The sequence below is a fragment of the Microtus pennsylvanicus genome, chromosome 1 (assembly GCF_037038515.1).
Source record: "Microtus pennsylvanicus isolate mMicPen1 chromosome 1, mMicPen1.hap1, whole genome shotgun sequence".
Taxonomy (NCBI): domain Eukaryota; kingdom Metazoa; phylum Chordata; class Mammalia; order Rodentia; family Cricetidae; genus Microtus; species Microtus pennsylvanicus.
The window spans coordinates 91302241-91323351 of record NC_134579.1 but is presented as its reverse complement, the minus strand read 5'-3'; the positions used below and the strand labels follow the sequence as shown (position 1 = coordinate 91323351).

General features: G+C 47.6%; 3 protein-coding genes across 5 annotated transcripts; 1 reads left to right on the top strand and 2 right to left on the bottom strand.

Moving 5' to 3' along the window:
* Positions 1-362: 362 nt before the first annotated feature.
* Pdap1 (PDGFA associated protein 1) lies at positions 363-10959 on the bottom strand. Its single transcript, XM_075973124.1, has 6 exons — positions 10830-10959; positions 7029-7120; positions 5687-5794; positions 3599-3720; positions 2064-2215; positions 363-1087 (listed from the first exon to the last, which is right to left on the bottom strand). The coding sequence occupies exons 1-6, from the start codon at positions 10840-10842 to the stop codon at positions 1029-1031; spliced, it is 546 nt and encodes a 181-aa protein (XP_075829239.1). The 5' UTR covers positions 10843-10959; the 3' UTR covers positions 363-1028.
* A 201-nt stretch (positions 10960-11160) lies between these two features.
* Positions 11161-18805, top strand: Bud31 (BUD31 spliceosome associated protein). Of its 3 annotated transcripts, none has more exons than XM_075973102.1 (6): positions 11192-11289; positions 12278-12414; positions 13498-13614; positions 15847-15969; positions 16918-17084; positions 18570-18805. In XM_075973102.1, the coding sequence occupies exons 3-6, from the start codon at positions 13521-13523 to the stop codon at positions 18618-18620; spliced, it is 435 nt and encodes a 144-aa protein (XP_075829217.1). In that variant the 5' UTR covers positions 11192-11289; positions 12278-12414; positions 13498-13520; the 3' UTR covers positions 18621-18805. The 3 variants fall into 3 exon arrangements, with proteins under 3 accessions (XP_075829209.1, XP_075829217.1, XP_075829226.1); XM_075973111.1 differs by having other exon boundaries at positions 11220-11289; positions 12278-12340; XM_075973094.1 differs by lacking the exon at positions 12278-12414 and having other exon boundaries at positions 11161-11289.
* Positions 18806-18955: 150 nt separating this feature from the next.
* LOC142850071 (pentatricopeptide repeat-containing protein 1, mitochondrial-like) lies at positions 18956-20853 on the bottom strand. The gene is made up of 2 exons (XM_075973138.1): positions 20604-20853; positions 18956-19269 (listed from the first exon to the last, which is right to left on the bottom strand). Exons 1-2 carry the CDS (start codon positions 20775-20777, stop codon positions 19087-19089), a joined length of 357 nt encoding a protein of 118 aa, XP_075829253.1. The 5' UTR covers positions 20778-20853; the 3' UTR covers positions 18956-19086.
* Positions 20854-21111: the final 258 nt, after the last annotated feature.

Genomic DNA, 21111 nt, shown 5'->3' with positions numbered 1-21111 from the left:
CTTTCATTGGTCCTGAATGCACAAGTAACTCCCTGGCTGTGTTAACGTACGTCTGCTGCTTCAACAGCCATAATGCTAAGGATCAAGTTGGTAGCTTAGGCTGTGGTGAGTGTTGGGCATTACCTTTGAGAGATTTCCTCTAGCAGAGGATTAGGAAATCAACAGGCAGGCAGTACCTGGAGGCCCACAGGGGAAGCTCAGCACTGCTCTTGTCTGCTGTAGGTTGAGTCCTCACTCTATTCTGATACTGAGATCTAGGCCCTGCACCTTGCTTGGTGGCTGTTTTCCCAGGTAGGCATGTGCCCTGAACCCTGCTAGTACCTGCCATGAGCAAAATTAGGGTACAGAGGCCAGAAGACGAATTGTCATACAAGGATTACGATAATGTTGTTTAATCTGCCAAATATACAAGTTGAATTTAAGGAGCGTGTCTTGTCTGGGTGATGCACAGTAACCAGAGGTTTCTTGAAATGATCAATGGGTAGGGTTAAAAATGGCTACTAGCCCTGACGAGGTGAATGGAAAGGGGGCAGAACAGGGCAGAGAGGAGAGGCCTCATTGGACGGAACTGGCCAGGCACAAACCTCGGACCCTTAGGGGCACAGGCTTCCTGACAGCCCCTGAGTGAGCACCCAGACAACAACCTGGGCTGGTTGTCATCAACTCCCACAGCAGCTGCCTGCTGGCACTAATTCTCCCCCCTCCCCCACGTGCAATCTACTGGACAAATGGAATCTCTTTACCCCACTTCCCAGGCACCCCTTAAAAACAGCAAAAACATTCAAATGGTTATGTATGAAATGCTGTCCTGCATCTTTCTGTCTCAAAGATAGCAGCTTGCCCCTCCCCCCAGCCCCCCCACATCCCCTGAACAATTTCTGTGCCAAGATGAAGAGGAGGCCCCAGGCCGTGGGGGCTCCTGGCCATGAGGGGCTGCTGCAGCGGCGCCAGGGCACAGGGTGGGTGAGACATGGCAGAGGTCCTGGCGGCACGGCCCAGTTCCCCGGCATCTCCTCCCACAGGCCAGCTTACTTATTCAGGGAGAGTGACTGCATTCGTTTTCCTGACAAAGTTGCGTCATCTTTTGCTGAAGGATTGGAAGGGAAGGGTGGGGATTAGAACACAGCAAAAACAACTCCCACATCCCTCTGAATCACAGGGCTTCGGGACCAAGGCCTCAGAAAACATTTTGTGCAAAATGGCTAACAGATAGGAAGAGAGCCAAGAAGGATCCAGGCTGCCACCTGAGGGAGAGGATTTCTGCTAAGGCCACATGGCCCAGATTCCTGTTACACTTGAATGGCAGTCACTGCCCTGTCAAAAGCTGCCTGTCCATTCAGGCCCACCAACATATGGTCTGGTGACTACTGAGAACTTCTGGCATCCCTGGCAGAACCCTGCAATTCTAACCTTCATGTATGTCTAATGTCTTAAGTCAGCAACAATACCTAGCTACATGTCAAGTTCTTCCTTGCTTAGAGTTTGGGAAGCTGAATGAATTAGGATAACTAAGCATAGGAAAGGGATGGATGCCCCAGTGAGTTCACAGTTCTAGGTGTCAGTTTCCTAATAATTCAGTAAATAGGAAAGAGAGCTAAGGGCGCTCATAGCCATCCTTGCCTCCTTTCCCATGGAAGGTCTCAAGTAAAGTGTTACCCTATACTAGACACCCCAAGGCCTGTGAGAACCTAGATAACCTTTAGATGGCCAGGTGAGGAGTGGACACAGGTATGATGCCTGGCATCTTTTTCTTTTATATATAGCTCTACCATCTCAAGCCCCTGAAAGGATGGTGGCAACTTCAAAGACCTGAGCTGCCTCTCAAAGGCTGCCTGCTGCTGAAGTCAGTGACTGTTAGATAATGCTCTACTAATCCCAACTCTCATCTACTCTATGATGGTGGACAAGAGTATCTATTTCCACCAGAGATCGCATGGCTTTACTGGGTCACATGGTGATCAGGCAGCTGTCATTCCTTAGCCCCTCCCACGTCAGACAGGGTTCAGGGTCCTACCTAGAACCAAGCAGGTAACTGCAACCAGAGCCAACAGACCTGGACCTACCTTTCCTCTCCTCTTCTTTCTTTCTTGCTGCTTCCTCTCGCTGTTTCCGGATGATTGCCAGCCGGGCAAGATCAGCCTTGGCCTGCTCCGTCTTTCCAGCCAAATGCATCTTCATGTAGCGCTCTTTTGCTTTCTGCTTTTCGATTTCTTCTCTGTTTTGTATAAAATGTTGTCATGGGCTAGTTTTCCCGCCACAGTTAGCTGGGCTAGACATGGGAGTAAGCACTCAGGTGGAAAGGAAAAGGAGGGTACGCTCTGGTTCCAAGTGTCTCTGTGGACACCCCCAAACAAACAAGGAGAGGGAATGGGCCCAGAAGGCAAACCTGTGAGAACCTTAGCACAAGAGACAATGCTAATGTCTGAAAACTTGAGTTTAGTGGCCAAAATGAGAACGTGGAACTCAAATAGAGTGCACTGTGTTTCAGACAAGATAATCATAACCAAAAAGGTACAGGGCAGGGAATGCAAGCCACAAATGATGGGAAAGAGACAGAACCTGTCTTCAGGGCAGTCTTACAGTAGCTTACGTGTACCTCCCAAGCAGGTTAACCCCCTCAGGTAGGGTGTGAGAACAAAAGCAGAATTCCTTGGGACCAGGGTGTGGTCAGTAATCAACTGTCTAAATAGAGTGTGAAAGGCCATCAATCCCTGTGTGGTTCTGACCAGGAGGGCTGTCTAACACATGAGAACACAGGGCTCCATTTGCACTGAAACATTGGAGGAGTCAAATAGCAAAGGAGGAAAGAACCTTGCCTGGCAGGAGCAGCAGAGGGACTTTCTGGAGGCCTTCCCAGTCCACAAGGCTGGGGAGTAATAGGAAGCAAAGCATGGGGGACTGCTTCAAGGGGATGGATGAGAAACTCAGCCAGCTAGGGCTCGATGGGGAAATACTACACTCAGGAGACTAGACAAGACACCTACTATGGAGGTGTGGAGACAGCACAATTGAGTCAGCAGGTTCATCCTGACAGGGATGTGCCAGACTGAAATGTCTCTTGGCTATTCAGGACTAACCAAGCTGCTTCAAGGTTCTGCAGGGCCCCTTCAGTGAAGGCCAGGTACTGGCAGCGTGTTGGCTTTCATGATCATCAGTTCTGCATCTCTGTTGGGCAGAGATGCAAGTTTTTGATTTGAGGCCCAAAGAGGAAAGTAACCTATCCATGGCTGCTCGGATGAAGTGGCAGAACCCTGGTGGGCACTAGAGCCTTTCTGCTCTGGAAAGAACAGCCCAGCCTGCTGGGTTTCTCTGAGTCAATCACAAAAAGGAAACTAATGGAGGGGTATAGAAACAGAGTCCTCCACAGCCCCAATGACACCGAAACCCCCTCTCTGAGGAGTTTGGAAACAGGTTCTTTAGTCATCCTGGGATTTGCACAGGTGGTAGGCTGGAATCCTAGCTGCTTTCAGTCTGGTAAAAGGCCAGAGGTTGTCTCCTCTTGGGAAGTCAATGAGACTGTAGGTGTGGCTAGAACACAGAGTGCCTACTTTGGGGCCCTAGTGTGTATGCTTAGGTTGCAGGTCCCAGCAGACATTACCGTTCTCTCCTTGAAAGCTCCTTTGGCCCATCCAGATCCAGTTGTGTGACCTTCTTGGTTGTCTGTGCCACCCGGTTGGGGTTTTCAATGTCAATGAGCCCTTCCACACCTTTTCGCTTTTGCTAAGACAGAGCAGGAATATTAGAGGTTAGGTCTTGGGGTGCCTCAGAAGGCCAGCCCACCACCTCCCAAGAGCCCATCAGGATGGGAACAGCACTTTAGTGTACCTCAGCAGTCTGGAAGGGGCAAGGAAAATGAGTGCATACAATCAAAGCCCAGCCTGTGTCAGACCCCAGCATCCTGGCAGCTCAGGCTTCAGTAAGTTGCCCCAAGATCAACAGAGAGCAGTACTGTTCTATTTCAATCTGTCTCTAGAAGCAGCTTCCCATGCAATTCTAAGCCTGATTTTCCCTATAATGACCACATGCTGGGTTCTAGGGCAGGTGAGCCATGGTGTTGCAATTCCTGCCCATCTCAGCTTTGAGTAGGAAATATGACACCAGGATGAAGGAGATTTTTGGATCACATGTCTAAGGAGCTAAGCCATCCTATCTGGAGAGGCCCAAGAAACGAAACAAGTTTTATAGTAGGTTTGCTTAATCGCGAGCTTTATCAAAACTAATTTTTCTCCTCAAAATGACCAAGAAGAAATTCCAAGTGTCTACATTCAACTTGAATACCTCTTTCTATAACATGCAGCCATCCATGACAGCTTGACCTGAGAACAACCCTCACCATGATAGGCTGAATGGGATAAAGGTGGTTGCTGCAAAGCTTAATGTTTGATCACAAGGACCTATGATTTCTGCAGTTTGTCTGACCACACATACACTATGGCATGCTTGTACACCCATGATAACCCTCCTCACCATAAATAAATTTTAAAACATAAAGAAAACATGGATATCCCTCTCCTACTTTCAAAATTTCGATAGTTGCCCCCGCCCAGTCCCTATGCAGTAAAGCCAATATCCTTCTGTAACTATAGAGATGCCCTTGACCACTAACTCACAGCTCTGCTCTTCAAACATACAGAGCTTGTTCTCATCCCAGGGCCTTTCTACTTACTAGTGTGTCGACTGCTCTGCCTAGCATCTGTTGTTTGTCTGTTTGCTTGTTTTAACCTGGCTTGTCATAAACCACCTTACTAGCACAATGCCAGTTCAAGTACCCTCTATCACATTGATTCATAGGATTTCTCAGTTTGAATTTACTTTACTTTCACTACATGTTCCTATTAGATTATGAGTCCTTAAGAACAAGAACTTTTAGCCAGGCAGTTGTGGCACACACCTTTAATCCTAGCACTCAGGAAGCTAAGGCAGGTAGATCTCAATGAGTTCAAGACTAGGTCTATAAGACCTAGTTTCAGAGAAACCCTGTCTCAAAAAAAACAAAACAAAACCAAAAATCAAAACAAAAACAAAAAACACACCAAAACCAACCAAACAAACAAAAAAACCCACCAAAACAAAAACCCCAAACCAAACCAAAAACAAGAGTGTTTGAGCTGGGTGGTGTCAGCACACGGATCTCTGAGTTCAAGGCCAACCTGATGTAGAGTGAGTTCTAGGTTCTAGGACAGGCTCCAAAAAACAAACCCTGTTTTGAACCCTCCCCCTCAAAAATCACATCAAGAGCTTTTGGTAATCAATGTGTCTTCAAAATTTGTAGATGTCATGTCACTTCACACACAGGCAGCAGAGACAGGATAGATTATAGGTTATATAGCAAGTTTGAGGTCAAGTCAGGATACATGAGACCCTGACTCAAAACAAAAACAAGAGGGCCAGAGATAGCTAGGCGGGTAAAGAACTTGCCTTGCAAGTCCGACAACCTGACTTTGATCTCTGGAACTCACATCAAAGTGGAAGGGGAGTTGACTCCACAGCCAGTCTCTGACTTCCTATGCCAGCATGGTATGTATGTACGTTCCTCCAATTAAAAACCTAACTGGGCATGGTGGTACATGCTCATAAACCAAGCACTTTAGGAGGTGGAGACAGAATCGTCAGGAGATCATAACCGGGCTAGGTCAAGTGAGACCGTGCCTCATCTGCCCATAGAATGGGTATGGCCTGCAGTCACCTGGTAGTCATCATCTTCATCTTCACTCTCATCTGAATCTAGAGACTTCTTCTCTTTTTTGGGGTCACCTGAAGCCCCATCTCCACCTTCTTCTTGTTCATCTTCTTCCTGTTTCAGAAATGGACAACCTGCAGAATCAAAAATGCAAACCAGACCCCCGAGAATGTAACACCCATGACTACCCCCTCACTATGGACCGTCACATTAAATCCTTGGAAGGCTCAGGCCAACTATGACAAGGGTCCTAACTCTGTGACCCCAGTAACTCAGCATCATGGACCAGAGACCAGTCCTTTAGTCCAGCAAAGCCTCTAATACAGCCACAAAAGACCCCAATTCTTTTCATAGCCACCTTGGTCAGTCCAGGGAGCAGCTGATCTCACAAGGTGAGAAAGATCCAGATGTGGGCTGAAAACTGTGCCTGCTCAGTTGGTACCTGCAGCATGCAGCTGCCAAAGTGACTTTCCTGGTTTTATGCTCCCACAGTCACGCCTGCCCACAAACTCCCTTTAGCACCCAATGCCCAAGACCACATCTTGACAGGCTAACTGCTTCTACTCTTTCTGTCTCAAGACTCCCCCTCCAAATCACCTGGAAGAGCCCACATTATGACTTATGCCTGTAATCTCAGCACACAGCAATAAGGCAGAAAGATTGCCAAGAGAGTGCAAAGCCAGCCTGGGCCACATAGTGAGATCCTGTCCCCAAAACCAAATTTAAAAAGCCCCAATAAAAACCTTTTGTCCATCCTCTCTTAACACCTACCCATACATTCTCCAAGGTCCCATGCAAATGCCAGCAACTCCACAAAGCCCTACCAGATTCCCCAGCTAGATATGGCTCCTCCCTTTCTCAGGGTTGGGGTAGGAGAGGGGGCTGTCTGTACCCTTAGGCCCTTAATCAAGGTGTAGGTACTCAGTATTACAGGAGATGCAATTAATAGTGGACTGGACAGGGTATCCTGGGCCCAGAGGAAAGAGAACTACTAGTTCAGCTTGGACTGGAGGAGGACAGGCAACACTAGTAAGAGTCACAGTGCAGTGATGCTGGACAAAGTCAAGAGCAATGCTGAGGGTGTGGGAAGGCGGCCCTCCCTGTGTGGTTCCGGGAAAGCAGAGGTGTAGACGGACAGCGGCAGGGAGAGGGAAAGCCTCTACAAGGAGCACATAGGACCAAGAGTGGAGGCCACTAAGGCAACTGCTTATTGGTCCAATCACACCTGCCACCTGCTGCCCTTCCCACCCCATGTGGTGACTTTTCCTGGAGAACAGTCCTCTCCTGTCCTCCCCAGTAGCCAGAAGCAAGGCACCACGCAGGCCCACTGGATCAGACATGTACTCACGTTGGCCTTCTGCTTCTCAGCCTGCAGCTGGGCATCGATCTCCTCAGGGCTTGTATACTGTCTCACCCGGCCTTTGTGGCCTCCCTTTCTACCTGCACAAAGATCAGAAGTTCAGGAAGGTGAGAGAGAAGGCTGCCATTTTTGCACTGACCCCAGGAGGAGACAAAGGGAACTTCACCTACCCCCACCAAGTACAGTGTTCCCCCCCAAAAAACAAAAGTAGCAGCTTATGACACCTGATGCACAAATCGCCGGATGTAGGTTCCTAATAAGACCTGAGGTGAGGAAAGTAAGGAGGAGTCTGACTGAATCCTGTTTTCTTAAAATCCAAATATGGCTGGCTATAGTGGCGTATACCTTTAGTCCTTGCAGTCCAGACTGCAGAGGCAGGGAAGATATAGACAGACCTCTCGAGTTCTAGGCTAGCCTGGTCTACATATGGAGTTGCGGGCCAGGCAGGGCACATAGTGAGAGACCAAATAGAGAAGCATAAAACATGTATGCCTTTTCTGGCATAACAAAGCTTTTTACGTTAGTATCACTCTGTCACAAATCATCTGATCCTTAGAACAAAGGTACAATACAAAAGCCATTGCTGGTTTTCTACCACAGGGAAGGAGACTTACTTACTGTCAAGCAAAGTGCAAAAGAGGAAGAATTCTGAAGCCTAAATCTCTGGGTACCAATCTAGCTTTATCATTTCCTAGATGTGTGGCTCTCTGGGCAGGTATACACTTTCCTAAAGCCTCGGGTTTTTTTTCCCCCCAAAAAGGCTGCTATGGAAATAAACTGGTTACCATTCAAAAAGCAGCAGGGCCGGGCATGGTGGCACATGCCTTAAATCCCTGCACTGAGTTCTGGGGCAGCCAGAGCTGTTACATAGAAAAACCTTGTCTCAAAAAAAAAAAAAAATTAAAGCCGGGCGGTGATGGCGCATGCCTTTAATCCCAGCACTCGAGAGGCAGAGGCAGGCAGATCTCTGTGAGTTCGAGGCCAGCCTGGTTACAGAGCTAGTTCCAGGACAGGCTCCAAAGCCACAGAGAAACCCTGTCTCGAAAAAACCAAAAAAAAAAAGGGGGGGGGGGGCTGGCGAGGACCCAGGTTCAATTCCCACCACCCACATGGCAGCTCACAACTGTCTAAAGATCCAGTTGCAGGGGATCTGACACCTTCACACCAATGCACATAAAATAAAAAGTTAAATAAACCTTTTTTTTTTAAAAAAAGAAAGCAACTGTAATTGTGAGTGGCATTGGATAAGACACAAAATGTCTGCTAATCTGTTCTAATACCTTGCTTATTATAAAAACATAAGGTACCACTGGCGCCATAAGTGAACTGTCACCAATAGCAGCAGAAAGAATGAATATTCCACATTTATCTTGGTGATATGAAGAGAATACTTACAGGGGTAAAAGCCCAAAATACCCAGGTGATTGCGGCACACACCTTTAATCCCAGCACTTGGGAGCCAGAGGCAGGCAGATCTCTGTGAGTTAGTTTAAGGCCAGCCTGGCCTACAGAGAGAGTGCCAAGACAGGCTCCAAAGCTACAGAGAAACCCTGTCTTAAAAAAAAAAAGCCCAAAATATACCCGCAGAAATTCTGTGTTCATTCTGTGTTCATAATCAAACTAAATTAGCAAATGGGGCTGGAGATGGCTCAGCAGTTAGGAGCACTAGCTGCGAGACAGTCCTGTTTGGTTCCCAGCACCTACATGGCAGCTCAAAATCATCTGTAACTTCAGTTCCAGTGTGTTCCAGTGTCCTCTCCTGACTCTCTGGGCACTGTACTCACATGGTGCATTCACATACATGCAGACAAAAACGCCTCACTCACACAAGAAAAATTAAACTGGCAAAATTAATGTTGAATACAGATCCAACAACAGCAGTTTAACACTGACTTGGACTATCTGTGACAATTCATCTAAGAGGTTAAGTTCCCGTACTCTGATGCTCTAGGAGAACAGTAGCCCAGCTCCTGCTAAAACTCATCTCACAGCTGGGTGGCAGCTCCAGGGCAACATGACCTCTCTGGATTTCCCAAAGCCCCTTGCTGTGAGTAGAGAATCTGTAATTAGTCAGCCAGAACCACTCCAAGCTCTAGAGAACACTGCAGAGACACTGATTTCCTAGACAGCAGCTGCAGAGCTGTAATTGGGCTGCCACAGCCCACACCACCCATTTTTAATGACTACCTGAGTTCCCAAGGGTACCTAGGTGTGCTCATGAAAGGTCTATTGTGAGATGTCAAGCTTGCCATTCAAAACAGCTGGGTGGTGGCACACACACCTTTAATCCCAACCCAGGCGGCAGAGGCAGGTGGATCTCTGTGAGTTTGATCTGGTCTCCAAAGAGCTCCAAAGGACAGGCTCCAAAGCTACAGAGATACCCTGTGTCAACCCCCTCCCCCCAACAAAAACAAACTAACGAAAAAAAAAAGCCCTAAAAACACCTCTTCTTGCCTTCTTAATATTCCAGGCAGTGGTAACAACTCAAAACGGGTCATTATAGGCCCTTATTCCCTACACTTCTCTATGGGATACTGACCTTAGCTTGGTTCACAGTATGAAGAAAGAACTTGTCTCTTGTTCTTGGAGAATTTTTCTTAAAAAATATTTGTTTATAGTTGTATCATATTAACTCAAGCCTTGTCTGCATGCAGGGCTTTTCACAAATCAAAAGACTAAATGAATTAGGCAGTATTTCATATTTAGGACTGAGAAACTGGAATCCGCAACCTTGGCGTCAAGAGTTCTGGAGCTGGAAAAGTTCCTTTGCCTCTCACAGATGAGAACGAGGAACAAAAGACAGTGAGTGTTTTTCCAGACACAGAATAAATCGGAAGAGAACTAGGTTTAGCCCAATGTCTGCATATTGACAGGAAGCAATTTAGGCTTGAAAAAGTTCCAGGCAGATGTTCCTGTAGGCTCACTGAATTAACTGGCTTAACACGTGAGCTCCCAACATTAACAGAACATCTGTTCGGTGCCAAGAGCTAGCCAGGTCCTTAGTGCGATCTCTTTTATCGTCCCCAACTCAATTCACACCCGTGTAGTTCAGGTCTTGTTTGAGGCTACAGAATTAGGATGTGACATATCTGGTATTCAAACCCCCAATTCTACTGTCTTTTGGGGGCTTGCCTGGGCATTTAGGGACCACGGGGCACTAGACTGAGTACGGGGGCCCCCTAGTTTACGCCTCGAAACGGAACAAGAGGTAGAGATATAATCAATGCCTCCCCTTTGGGCAACGACAAAACCGAGACACAAAGAAAGTTAGGCGACTGGCTCAGAGACGCATCCTTAATGGCTACCGTGCAAAGAGAGAGTCAAAGCAAGGTGGGCCAGAATCCACATCATTAAGTCAAGGTCTTATTATGAGGCAGGCGTGGCCGAGTTGGAGCCCCACAGAACCCACACTTTCTCCTCGCGGCGGACAGGCTCCGCACCAGCGCGGGACACGGTGACTCAGTCTCCGGCCGGCCAAGTGGGAGGACAAGTCCAGACGCTCGCCAGACTCCGAGGACCGACTCCTGGGTCCCCTTTTCCTCGGGGGGGGGGAGGACCTAACGCCCGGGAATTTCCTTAAAATCCCCGATGGCGAGGCTCTCGACCACTGTGATCCTGTTTCCCAGGCAGGACAATTGAGCGTCGAGGCCCACGCTGGGCTGTGAGGCGGCGGGGATGGCCTCCTTCGGCGCGGATCTCCTAGAGGTCCGCGGGCTGAGGGGACAGTGGCAGCCCACCCACGGCAGCCCCTAGCGAAGTCTCGCGAACCACGCGCGCCCACTCCCTCACCTCCTTTGGGCATCTCGGCTCCGGCTGCTGCAGCGGCGGCGGCGCCTCGAACTGACACCGGAACCGGAAATTCCTTGGAATCGACTTCTTCCGTCCAGGCCAGAGCCTACCCGCACGCCGCCGCCGCCGCCGCCGCTGCGAGGAACGGGGACCTCACCGAGGCCGGGATGTCTTGCGAGTTGCCTGATTTTCTGGCCCGACCGCGTGCTGCCTGGCAACAGGGCTCCCTGGGATCCCGGTCCGGGGAGACGCGTAGCTGTGCCGGCCACCCCCACAGAAAGTGAAAAGAAAAGGGTCGTAGGACTTTCGAAATTCTACAAAGGCAGTGTTTGGACACCTAGGATGACGCAATCTCCGCGCGAAGTGGGCGGGGTCCCGCGAGGGCCTTATTCTGAAGAGTTTCTCACCGGGGCGGAAGTCGTCAATAAAGCAGCGGCGGCCGTAGGTGCTTGGTCTTCCGGTGAGTGTTTCTTTCCTCTGTTCTCGAGTACTGTCTCTTTGGCAACGGTTACGGCCAAGGAGATCTTAACTGCGTAAGCGGCAGAGGCTGGAGTCCCTGACAAATGGGTGTCTTTATCGTTCTGCACAGGGTATGGAGGATTTGAGGCGCTTTCTTTCTCAGTGCCTCCCCCCCCCCCCATCGTTGTCTCTTCCTGGACCATTTTCTAAATATTGCCTGTTTCTCAGATGCTGGTCTCTGAATTTCCCCCAGTGTTTCGTCAGTAACATCCCTCTCGTTCACCTCTTCTCCCGAACTCTGTAAAGCGCCCAACACCTCTTTTCTCCTGATACGTTCACCTTCTCATTTTACCTTTCTCCTGACCCGAGAGTCTCCCCGGTTCAATTCTCCTGGGTCGGGAGAAAGTGATTCTGTGGTGAGGCTGCGCGCCCTGGGAAGGACTCGGACTCCATCCACCTCTTCACTTTAGTGCTGGGAGAACCAGTGCAAAGACCACTGATGGGGAAGTCTGCCAGTTCTCGGCTGTGTGACCCTGAGTACACCTCACTGTTTTGAATTCATTTGTAAGAATGTTAAGGGGAGGTGTATGGGGGGGGCATGATTGTAAAGCTCACTCACCACGCAGTGGGTGGGAGGGCATACATTTGGAAGACAGGAGTCGGTTGTACTTAATAATAAGTACAACCAGTAATAAGTGGACAGGATTCTCTTTGCCAGCTAGAAAGCTTAATGCAATTTGAAAGGATGCTTTTTGCCTTTTAGGTGATTAGAGGCGTGGTGGCTCATGCCTTTAATCCCAGGAAGCAGAGGCATGTGGATCTCTGAATTTAAGGCAGGCCTGGTCTACATTCCAGGACAGCCAGGGCTACACAGTGAAACCCTGTCTTCAACACAAAAAAAAAGGAAAAGGAATTTTTCTATTATAATATGAATGATTTGGCCGTTGTTTATTACGTGTAATCTACTGCTCTCTGCTCTCATTTTACAGATGAGACAGAGGACCAATGAAGAAAATTGATCTTCCCAAAGTCACAGAGTATTGGTGAATCAGGTCAAGAGCACAGAATTGTAACTGCAAAGACCAGGGAGGGATTTTTATATATTCTCATAGGAAAGAGTTCGAAGGTATTGTGCTTTTTATATCTATGTTTTCCCCTTTAAAACTGCCACCCCTTAGATCCTTCACTTAAAGACTTTAATTGTAATTGACTTGCAATCTATTTTTAATAATGATCCCATAAGGTATATCTTATACTCACTTTTAGAGGTGAGAAAGTGAAAACTTTTTCTTTTTGAGACATACTGTCACATCTAGATTGCTAGATTGGCCTCAAACTCACCATATATCCAAAGCTAGCCTTGAACGCCTCCTGATTCTTCTGCCTCCAACCTATAAGTGTGTACAGCCATTCATATCTAAAGGCTATGTACCTGTCTGGGGCCTTCTGAAGAATAATCTACTGTGGGCATACTTTTGGTTTTGATGCAAGCCAAAGTAACAAATAGCTAGAGAGAAGGGAGAAAGTAGACGGAAATCTACTGGGGAGGCTGCTTTAAAGCATCCAACTGGAGTGAGTGTCCAGTAGAGTTCTGGCCATAGTGTCCATCAGATGAGATTCCAAGCCAAAAAAAAAAAAATTGAGATAATGACATCAGATGTGCTGCTCACAACAACCAGCAGAAACTAACTGGGAAAACTGAAGCAGTCAGCTCAAGTTCCCATGGCTGAAGTTCCAGGTTCTCATTTCTACGGTAGACACTCTTATATGGTGAGATAAACAATACTAACTGTTGGAAATAGAGTACCTTCCAGCAGATTCCATGGTGTTTTCACTCTCGGTCTGTTTTGCTGTTCTCATTCCTCCCTATGTAGAGTTAGGCAGCTTTTTGGGGGGCAGCCCGTGCCCAGATAAAGGACTGGGGAGGAGACTGAGATACATGTGCTTGGCTCTGAAATAGGGGGTGGAGAGCCAACTTCTAGAGGTACTCAGAAAACACATATACATGACTTACCGACATAACATACAATACACTTCCTGGGCTTGACAGACAAGCTGCAGCGTGAACTCGGGAGTCTGGATAGGAGTCCGTCCCTTCATGGAGCTACTTAACTGCTCTTGCTGCTTTGCGTAAATGAATGTGCATCCGCATTGGCTGCCAAAGGCCTCTGGCAGTCCAAGACTCAGAAAGCTCTTGACTTTCTTCTAGATCTTTACAAATCTTGCTGGAAAATGCCCAAAGTCAAAAGAAGCCGGAAAGCTCCTCCAGATGGTTGGGAATTGATCGAACCAACACTGGATGAACTAGATCAAAAGATGAGAGAAGGTAAGTGGTAGTGTCCTAACTGGGTAGGTTGGATGTAGGAAGCTCAGGTGCCTCCAATGATAGACAGGCAACTGTGAGAAGAGGCGCATTGCCAACTGGTCAAGTTTTGTTTACTTATCAGCTCAGAATGCTCGAAAGTCCTGAAATAGGATTATTAGCGTTCATATTTCTGAGAGAAAGATCCGGTGTCTTTTTCACTTTAAGTGTTGTCTTGGAGACAGGGTCTCACTGTATAAATTTTTTTCATTAATTTTGACACAGTGTTTCTACATAGATCAGTAGATCAGGCTGGCCCAGAGCTCATAGAGAGCTGTCTGCCTGTGCCTCCCTAGCACAGAAATTAAAGGTATAGCAAATGCCCAGCTTCCTCGCTCTCGCTCCCTCTCTCTTTCTTTTTCTTTCCTTCCTTCCTTCCTTCCTTCCTTCCTTCCTTCCTTCCTTCCTTCCTTTTTTTCTTTTAAGATTTATTTTACATTGGGGGGAGGGGATATAGGCATGGGAGTACAGGAGGCTGGAAGAGAGTGTCAGATCCCCTAAAGCTGGTGTTACAGGTAGTTGTAGCTACCCTGACATGGGTAATGGGTACTGGGAATAGCCCCATTATAAAGCATCTCCCCCCCCCCCCCCCCCCCCGTTTTGAGATTCCTTGTAGTGGCCTGGGGCTTTGGAAATCTTTGTCCCTGGGTCCTTGCACCATGTAGCGGTTTCTGCACCACAACCCCGCTGTGGAATCCTGGCAGTCAGCTTGTCTGTGGACATTTTATCTGACCTCAAGTATATGCTAGCCTTTGGTGAGCACAGCGGGTCCTAGTTCGGCTGCTGTTAATGTAATAAAAACACCCTGACCAAAAGCAACAAAGGGAAGGGAAGGGTTTATTTGGTTTACAATTCCAGGTTGGAGTCTATCATTGAGGGGATGTCAAGACTGGAACTGAAACACACACACCCATAGTCAAGAGCAGAGAACAGGGCTGGAGAAATAACTCAGTGATTGAGTACATGCAGCTCTTGCTGAGGACCCAGGTTCGTTTCCCAACACCCACACGTCTGCTCATGTGTTTATGACTCCATTTCCAGGGATCCAGCACCTCTTCTGACATGTATGGGCACCGGGTACATACATATATGTAGGCCAAACACTCATATATAAATGATCTAAGAAACTTTTTTAAAAAGTGGTAAATGCACACATGGTGCTTGCTCACACAGAAGTTCAGCTAGCTTTCTTCACTCTCAGACGTTCAGGATACACACACACACCGAGAATGGTGCCTCTATTCAGAGTAGATCTATCTCAGTTAGGCTAACTTGATCTAGCTCATTACTCAAATAAGGCCCCCTTAGGTGATTCTAAGTCTGCCAAGATGAATAAAAGACATCTTGCTGTATGACTACTTGCTTGTTCTTTGTGTGGTGTGAGAGTGGTTTTGCACAAACGTGTACTACAGAGCATGGTAGAGGTTAGAGAACAACTTACCGGAGTCAGTTCTCTCCACCCTGAGGATTCCAGCGATCAGCCTCATCGTAGTTTTTATCCCACCACCCTGAATTGCTATTTCATGTTTTGCTTCATGTGTACAATCTTTGTGCCTAGTGTTTGCAAAGGCTGAAAGAGGGACGCTGGATCCCTGGAACTGGAGTTACAACATAAGCCGCCACCTAGGTACTGGGAATTGAACCTGGGTTCTCTGCAAAAACAGCCAGTGCTCTTGACCACTGAGCCACCTTTCCAGCCTCCTTCAGATTGCTATTTAAAACAGTCTTTGAAATACCTGTTTACAGCTGATCTGATCATTGCTATTGAGGTTATACCTATAGCAATAATTTCTAAGCCGCTGTTAACTTTGCTTTCTCTTTTCACAGCTGGTTGCGCCAGTTTCTGTTCAGTACTCAGAACTTGTAGTAGTCAAGCTTGCTATGTATGGGTCAAGAGATTTCTTGACACAACTCTGAAAGTAAAGGAAATTAGAGTGGGTGAAAAAGAGTCTGTATTCATCCTGCTTCAGTGTGTTCCTACACTCATGGTAACTCTAGACATTCCCTATCCCATTCTGCATTCTGCTAGAAGGGCTTGAGGATTTCAGTTTTGTCCACTCTTGTCATTGTCCGTTGTTTTCATTACTATCCCCACGGGTATAAAATAATCATAGCTATAGTTAAGGAAGCAAACATGCTGCGTGCCATGCAGACTGACTGTCTCCTAAAATATAATACATGCTTTTTTCTCTCCAGCTGAAACTGAACCCCATGAGGGAAAGAGAAAAGTGGAATCTCTGTGGCCCATTTTCAGAATCCATCACCAGAAAACGCGATATATATTTGACCTGTTTTATAAGCGGAAAGCCATTAGTAGAGGTAAATGTGACTGGCTAAATACCTTGGCCTTTAAAAAGCTATTGTTATTCTGTTTATATACCTGTGGAGGCAAGTGCATTCCAAGGATTCAGTGTGGAAGATGTGGGACAATCTTCAGGAACTGGTTCTCTCCTTTTGCCATGTGGGCCTGGGGGATTGAACTCAGGTCATTAGGCTTGTATGAAAAGCATTCTTGACCTCTGAGGAAACTTGTTGACCTTTTGTATTTGAATAGTTTTGAGATATATATAGTGGTTCATAAAAAGGCCTTTAATCCCAGCAGTTTGGGAGGCAAAGGCAGGTGGTTGTCTGAATTCAAGGCTAGCTAGATCTACGTAGCAAATTGTAGGACAGTGAGGGGCTGCACAGAGAAACCCTATCTCAAAACAAGTGAAAAAGCTGAGTGCTGATACCCATAGTTTCAGCACTTGGAAAGCAGAAGCAGGAAAATGTTAGGACTCCAGGGAAGCCTTGACTGTTGTGCAAGATTCTGACTCCAAAAACAAAACTAAAGACAATGGTTCTTATTTTTGCAAACCCAGCAAGCATCAGTTTACTGATGGAGAAATTTGTATGTTTTCTTTTTTGAAACAAGGTTATACCAGTGTAGCTCTGGCTGGCCTGGAGTTTACATAGACCATACTGACCTTAAAATAACAATGTTCTACCTACCTTTGTCAAATTCTGGGATTAAAGACCCCCCCCCACTTAAATTCTTTTTTTTTCTGTTTGATTTCGAGGCAGGGCCTGTGTCGTCATAACTCTCCTGGAACTTGATTTGTAGACCAAGCTGGCATCAAACTTAGAGAAATCTTTCTGTCTCTGCCTCCCAAGTGCTGGAATCAAAGGCTTAGGCCACCATACCCAGCTTAATTTTCCTTTTTAGTCTACGATGAAGGCAGGTTTATTGTGCCATGTTCTGATGTCTTGTCCCTACCTTTCTGGCAGAGCTCTATGAATACTGCATTAAAGAAGGCTATGCAGACAAAAACCTAATTGCCAAGTGGAAAAAGCAGGGCTACGAGAATTTGTGCTGCCTACGCTGCATTCAGACCAGGGACACCAACTTTGGGACAAACTGCATTTGCCGGGTTCCGAAAAGCAAGCTGGAAGTGGTAATGCCTGATGGCTGGACAGGGAATTATTTTGTTTAAAGCTTTGCCTAGTTGACCATAATGGGTATTTGGGGAAGGAATTTTGACATTTGCCATCCCTCCCAAGAGTGAGTCCTTCTGATCAGAATCCTTCCTAGTGAGATCTAAGACTGGTCTCAACACTACCTGTGGTCAAATAACTGGACCAAGCCTCTTTTCTTAGGCGGTAGCTCTGAGGTGATGGAAGGGCTACATTGGCGTGGCTACTAGGCAACCTAGCCCTTTCTGTCTGGCCTCATGGTGACAGTCTCTGTGTATCTTCTGTCAGAACTTTGTCCAAAGCAAGGAGTAGTGACTCATGCCATAATCCCAGCACTTGGGAGGTTGAGACCAGCCTGGACTAGCGCTGAGATCGTGTTTCAAAATAATGATAATGATAATAATGATGATGATGATGATGATGATGATGATGATGATGATGATGATGATGATGATTTCAAAGCTAGGCACCTGGCAGTAGTGCTGGGGTATAGTGGCTGAACTCCAGTTTCCAGACCCTTGAAATGGAATACCAGGACATCAGGCCAGGGCCATCCACTGAGCTTTCATTCAAGTGCAGATGGCCTCAGCTCAGCAGGCAGCTCTATCTGCCCTCTGTGCCAAAGCTAGGGCTCTGGTGTGGATGTGCCAAGCCATGGCTAGTGGTTGATGGCTGCTTCCCAAGAGGAGGCTCTTGGTGTCCCAGCGTCTGGATTGTTCCTCAGTTGGCAGAGGGCTGTCTAGTATGCATGAGGCCCTGGTTCCATCTCCAGCACCCCATAGAACCAGATGTGGTAGCCACATCTGTACATTAAGCTGTGAAATGTAGGGTTATCCATTATGAGACTTGTCTCAAAGATTTAGCAGAACTTTACCAGAAAACTTTATTTGCTTAACATGAACTCTTGCACTCCAGAAGAAGGTCAAGACAGCATTTCCCCAGCCCCAGCCACTATGCCCTGGGACAATTCTGCTCTGGCCACAGGAACTTGAGTGCATAACTTCTGCCCAGTGTCCTCAAGAACTCTGGCCTAAGCCCTCTAGGCAGTAGCAGGCCCACCAGGAGAATAAAAAGGCTGGCTTACATCAGGTGGTCACACACCTTTAATCCTTTAAGCAGAGACAGCGGGATCTCTGAGTTCAAGTCCAGCCTGGTCTACGGAGCAAATTTTAGGACATCCAAGATTACTACAGAGAGAAACCGTGTCTCAGAAAAACAAAAGTGGTGGTGGTGGGGGCTTTGTTTACAGAGGACTCTTTGTGACAGGTGTGTCTTGCCTTAATCACACACAGACGTGTAACTTTTCGGCTAGTGGTAGCTGTTTCTACTTTCCCAAAGGAGCTAAAATATCCAAATGGAAGTGTGTAGGGACAGGGACTGTTCCACCAGCACCCTGTACAGCACGTTTCAGTCGGTATGTGCAGGGTTGTAGCAGTGTATACAAATGTCCCCGTCTTCTGTTACAGGGTCGCATCATCGAGTGCACGCACTGCGGCTGCAGAGGTTGCTCTGGCTGACACCCGCGACTCTGCTGTATTCTGGACTTTGGACTTTGTTGGTTCCTACCTACTGGGCCACCCCCTTCTGGAGCAGCTCTTCTCAAAGCGGTGCCCAGAGAAGAGACCCAGAGGGAACATGGGCTCTAGAGGTGAAGGCTTTCCAATCGCTGAAATCTGTAAAAATAAAACCATTAGACCTCTTGGCTATATTCATTCTTTCAGAGCATCAGGCTGTGGGATGCAGGGGATGGGCACAGTCGTGACTCAGTGTCATAGCCAGTCTGTGAGCAGAAGCTTACACTTTCTCAGCAGTGACGTGGAGGGCAACCTGGGCCCAGTATTTTGTCCTCATGCCTACGCCTGCAGAACGCTGTGATGCCTGTAGGAAAAGGACACCAGCACACTCTCTGCTTTTAAATGGAAGGAGCTCCTGGGCTCCAGCTGCACTGTGAACACTGGGAGCTTGTCGCAGCAGCATGCGCCATCACTTGTCCCTAAGGCCTCCCCGGACACCAACATTCCCAGTGGTGTCTTGGTTCCCCATAGGCTTGGTCCGGAACTCCTGCCAGGGGTGGGAGGCTTCCTCTGCTGGCATCACTTTCAGCCACTGCTTGTAATAAGCTCGAAAGCCATCAATCTTCTTCAAGTAGGTGTTATTCCCTTTGTACTGTAATTAGAAATGAACAGAACTATGTCAAGGTGAGTGACATACAGGGACAGAAGCTTCACCATGAGACCTATCACTCTGTACAATGAATACAGAGTACACTAAGAAAAACGGAGCCAGGCTGTAGTGGCGCACACCTTTAATCCCAGCACTCGGGAGGCAGAGGCAAAATGTTCTCAGGCAATCCAAGCCACTGCATGTCACCCAGAGCTAACCCAGCAGCTGACCTCTGCTCTGCATTCAAGAGACTACAGTGGACAGGATAGAAAAATGGACATTAGATTCAGTGCTGTATTGCGGGGCAGGACAAACTGCCCTTGGCCTAAAAGCCATCGATTCTAAGGACACAGCAGCGCTCCTAAACCTGTGGAGGTCACCTCAGCCCCTCAGCTAGAATTGAGGCATCCCATCAGTTCTGCCTCTTTTGCTGAGATGCTCCCATCCTGACCACTGCAGCATCCACTTGTAGGGAGGATAGGTATGAAGGGCCTGAAACAGCTGGCAGGAGTTATCTAGGAAAAATAGGCCAAACCAAAAAAAGAGAGGAAAACCCCATTAATTACAATTTTAAAAGTTTGATTTAAAAAGATTAAGTTCAAGTCAGGTGTGGAGATACATGCCTTTAATCCCAGTACTTGAGAGGGAGAGGCAGGTAGATATCTTAAGTTTCAGACCAGTTAGGTTTACAAAACTAGTTCCAGGACATCCAAGGCTACACAGAGAAACCATGTCTCAGTAATAAGCAATAGATTAAATGTGCTGAGGAAATGGCTCAATGGTAAAGTGTTTGGTATGCAAACAGGACAAATTCACTCTAGTACCCATGCCTTGTGAGATAACCCGTGCTAGGGAGATGAGACAGGCAACAAGAGCAACTCTAGCCAAACATTAGCTCCAGTGTCAGTGAGACGCTCTCAGAAATTAACTCCGAGAGTGGCAGAAGGCTTCAGCTGCACCTAACGCCCCTCTCTACGCACTTAGCAACGAGACCATCTCCTGATAAGATATTTACAACATGGAACTGAAGAAAGTCTAGGGGCCAGCCTGAGTTACCTGAGATTGCCTCAAAATGAAAAGTGGCCTGGAGAGATGGCTATGTGGTTAAAGTACTGTTCTTCCAGACGACCTGGGTTCAGTTCCTAGCATCCACACCAGGCAGCTCACAGCCACTTGTCGGCTCCAGGGTACTCAATGCGGCTCAGGGCCTTGGGGTTCTCTTAAGGAAAGCTACTGAACAACTTTCAGAAAGGAAGTGAACGTCAAGCCCCAAATGCCGAAACCAGAGATGGCAGCGGCTAAGGCAATGGTGAGCACTGTAAGGTTGGCACACATACCCGGTCAAAGGTGGGAGGGTACTCAGCAGCAAACTCTAGCTGACAGATGATCACTTCATTCACTGGGACGCTGTTCTGCCTCATGTCCTTCAGGATATCAATGAGATAGGCATAGTCCAGCTTCTTGAGGGCCACGTTGATCAGAGTGCTGTAGATGTGGGTGTTAGGGGCCATCTGGGATTTCTAGAACGTGGACATCACATGGTCAGCAGGATGATGGTGGCTGCTAGGACAAGGGAGTCTGCCAGGCCCCATCCACAGACCCACAGATAGGCACCAGAAACAAGACGGGTGGAACCGTACAGCAACAGCTGGCTGTCCAACCCCACACAAAAGCAAGTTTGTCCTGTCACTTCAGCCCTGAAAAATCTGGAGAGAAGACTGCCGCTCCGGCGGCAACAGACAGGAAACGAGGTGTAAAATACCTCCACACTCTCACCCTTGGCTGCAGCTCACTGCTTAAAGGGTCTTCACCACAAGGTGGGGGGCAGTCTATAACAGCCAGCAT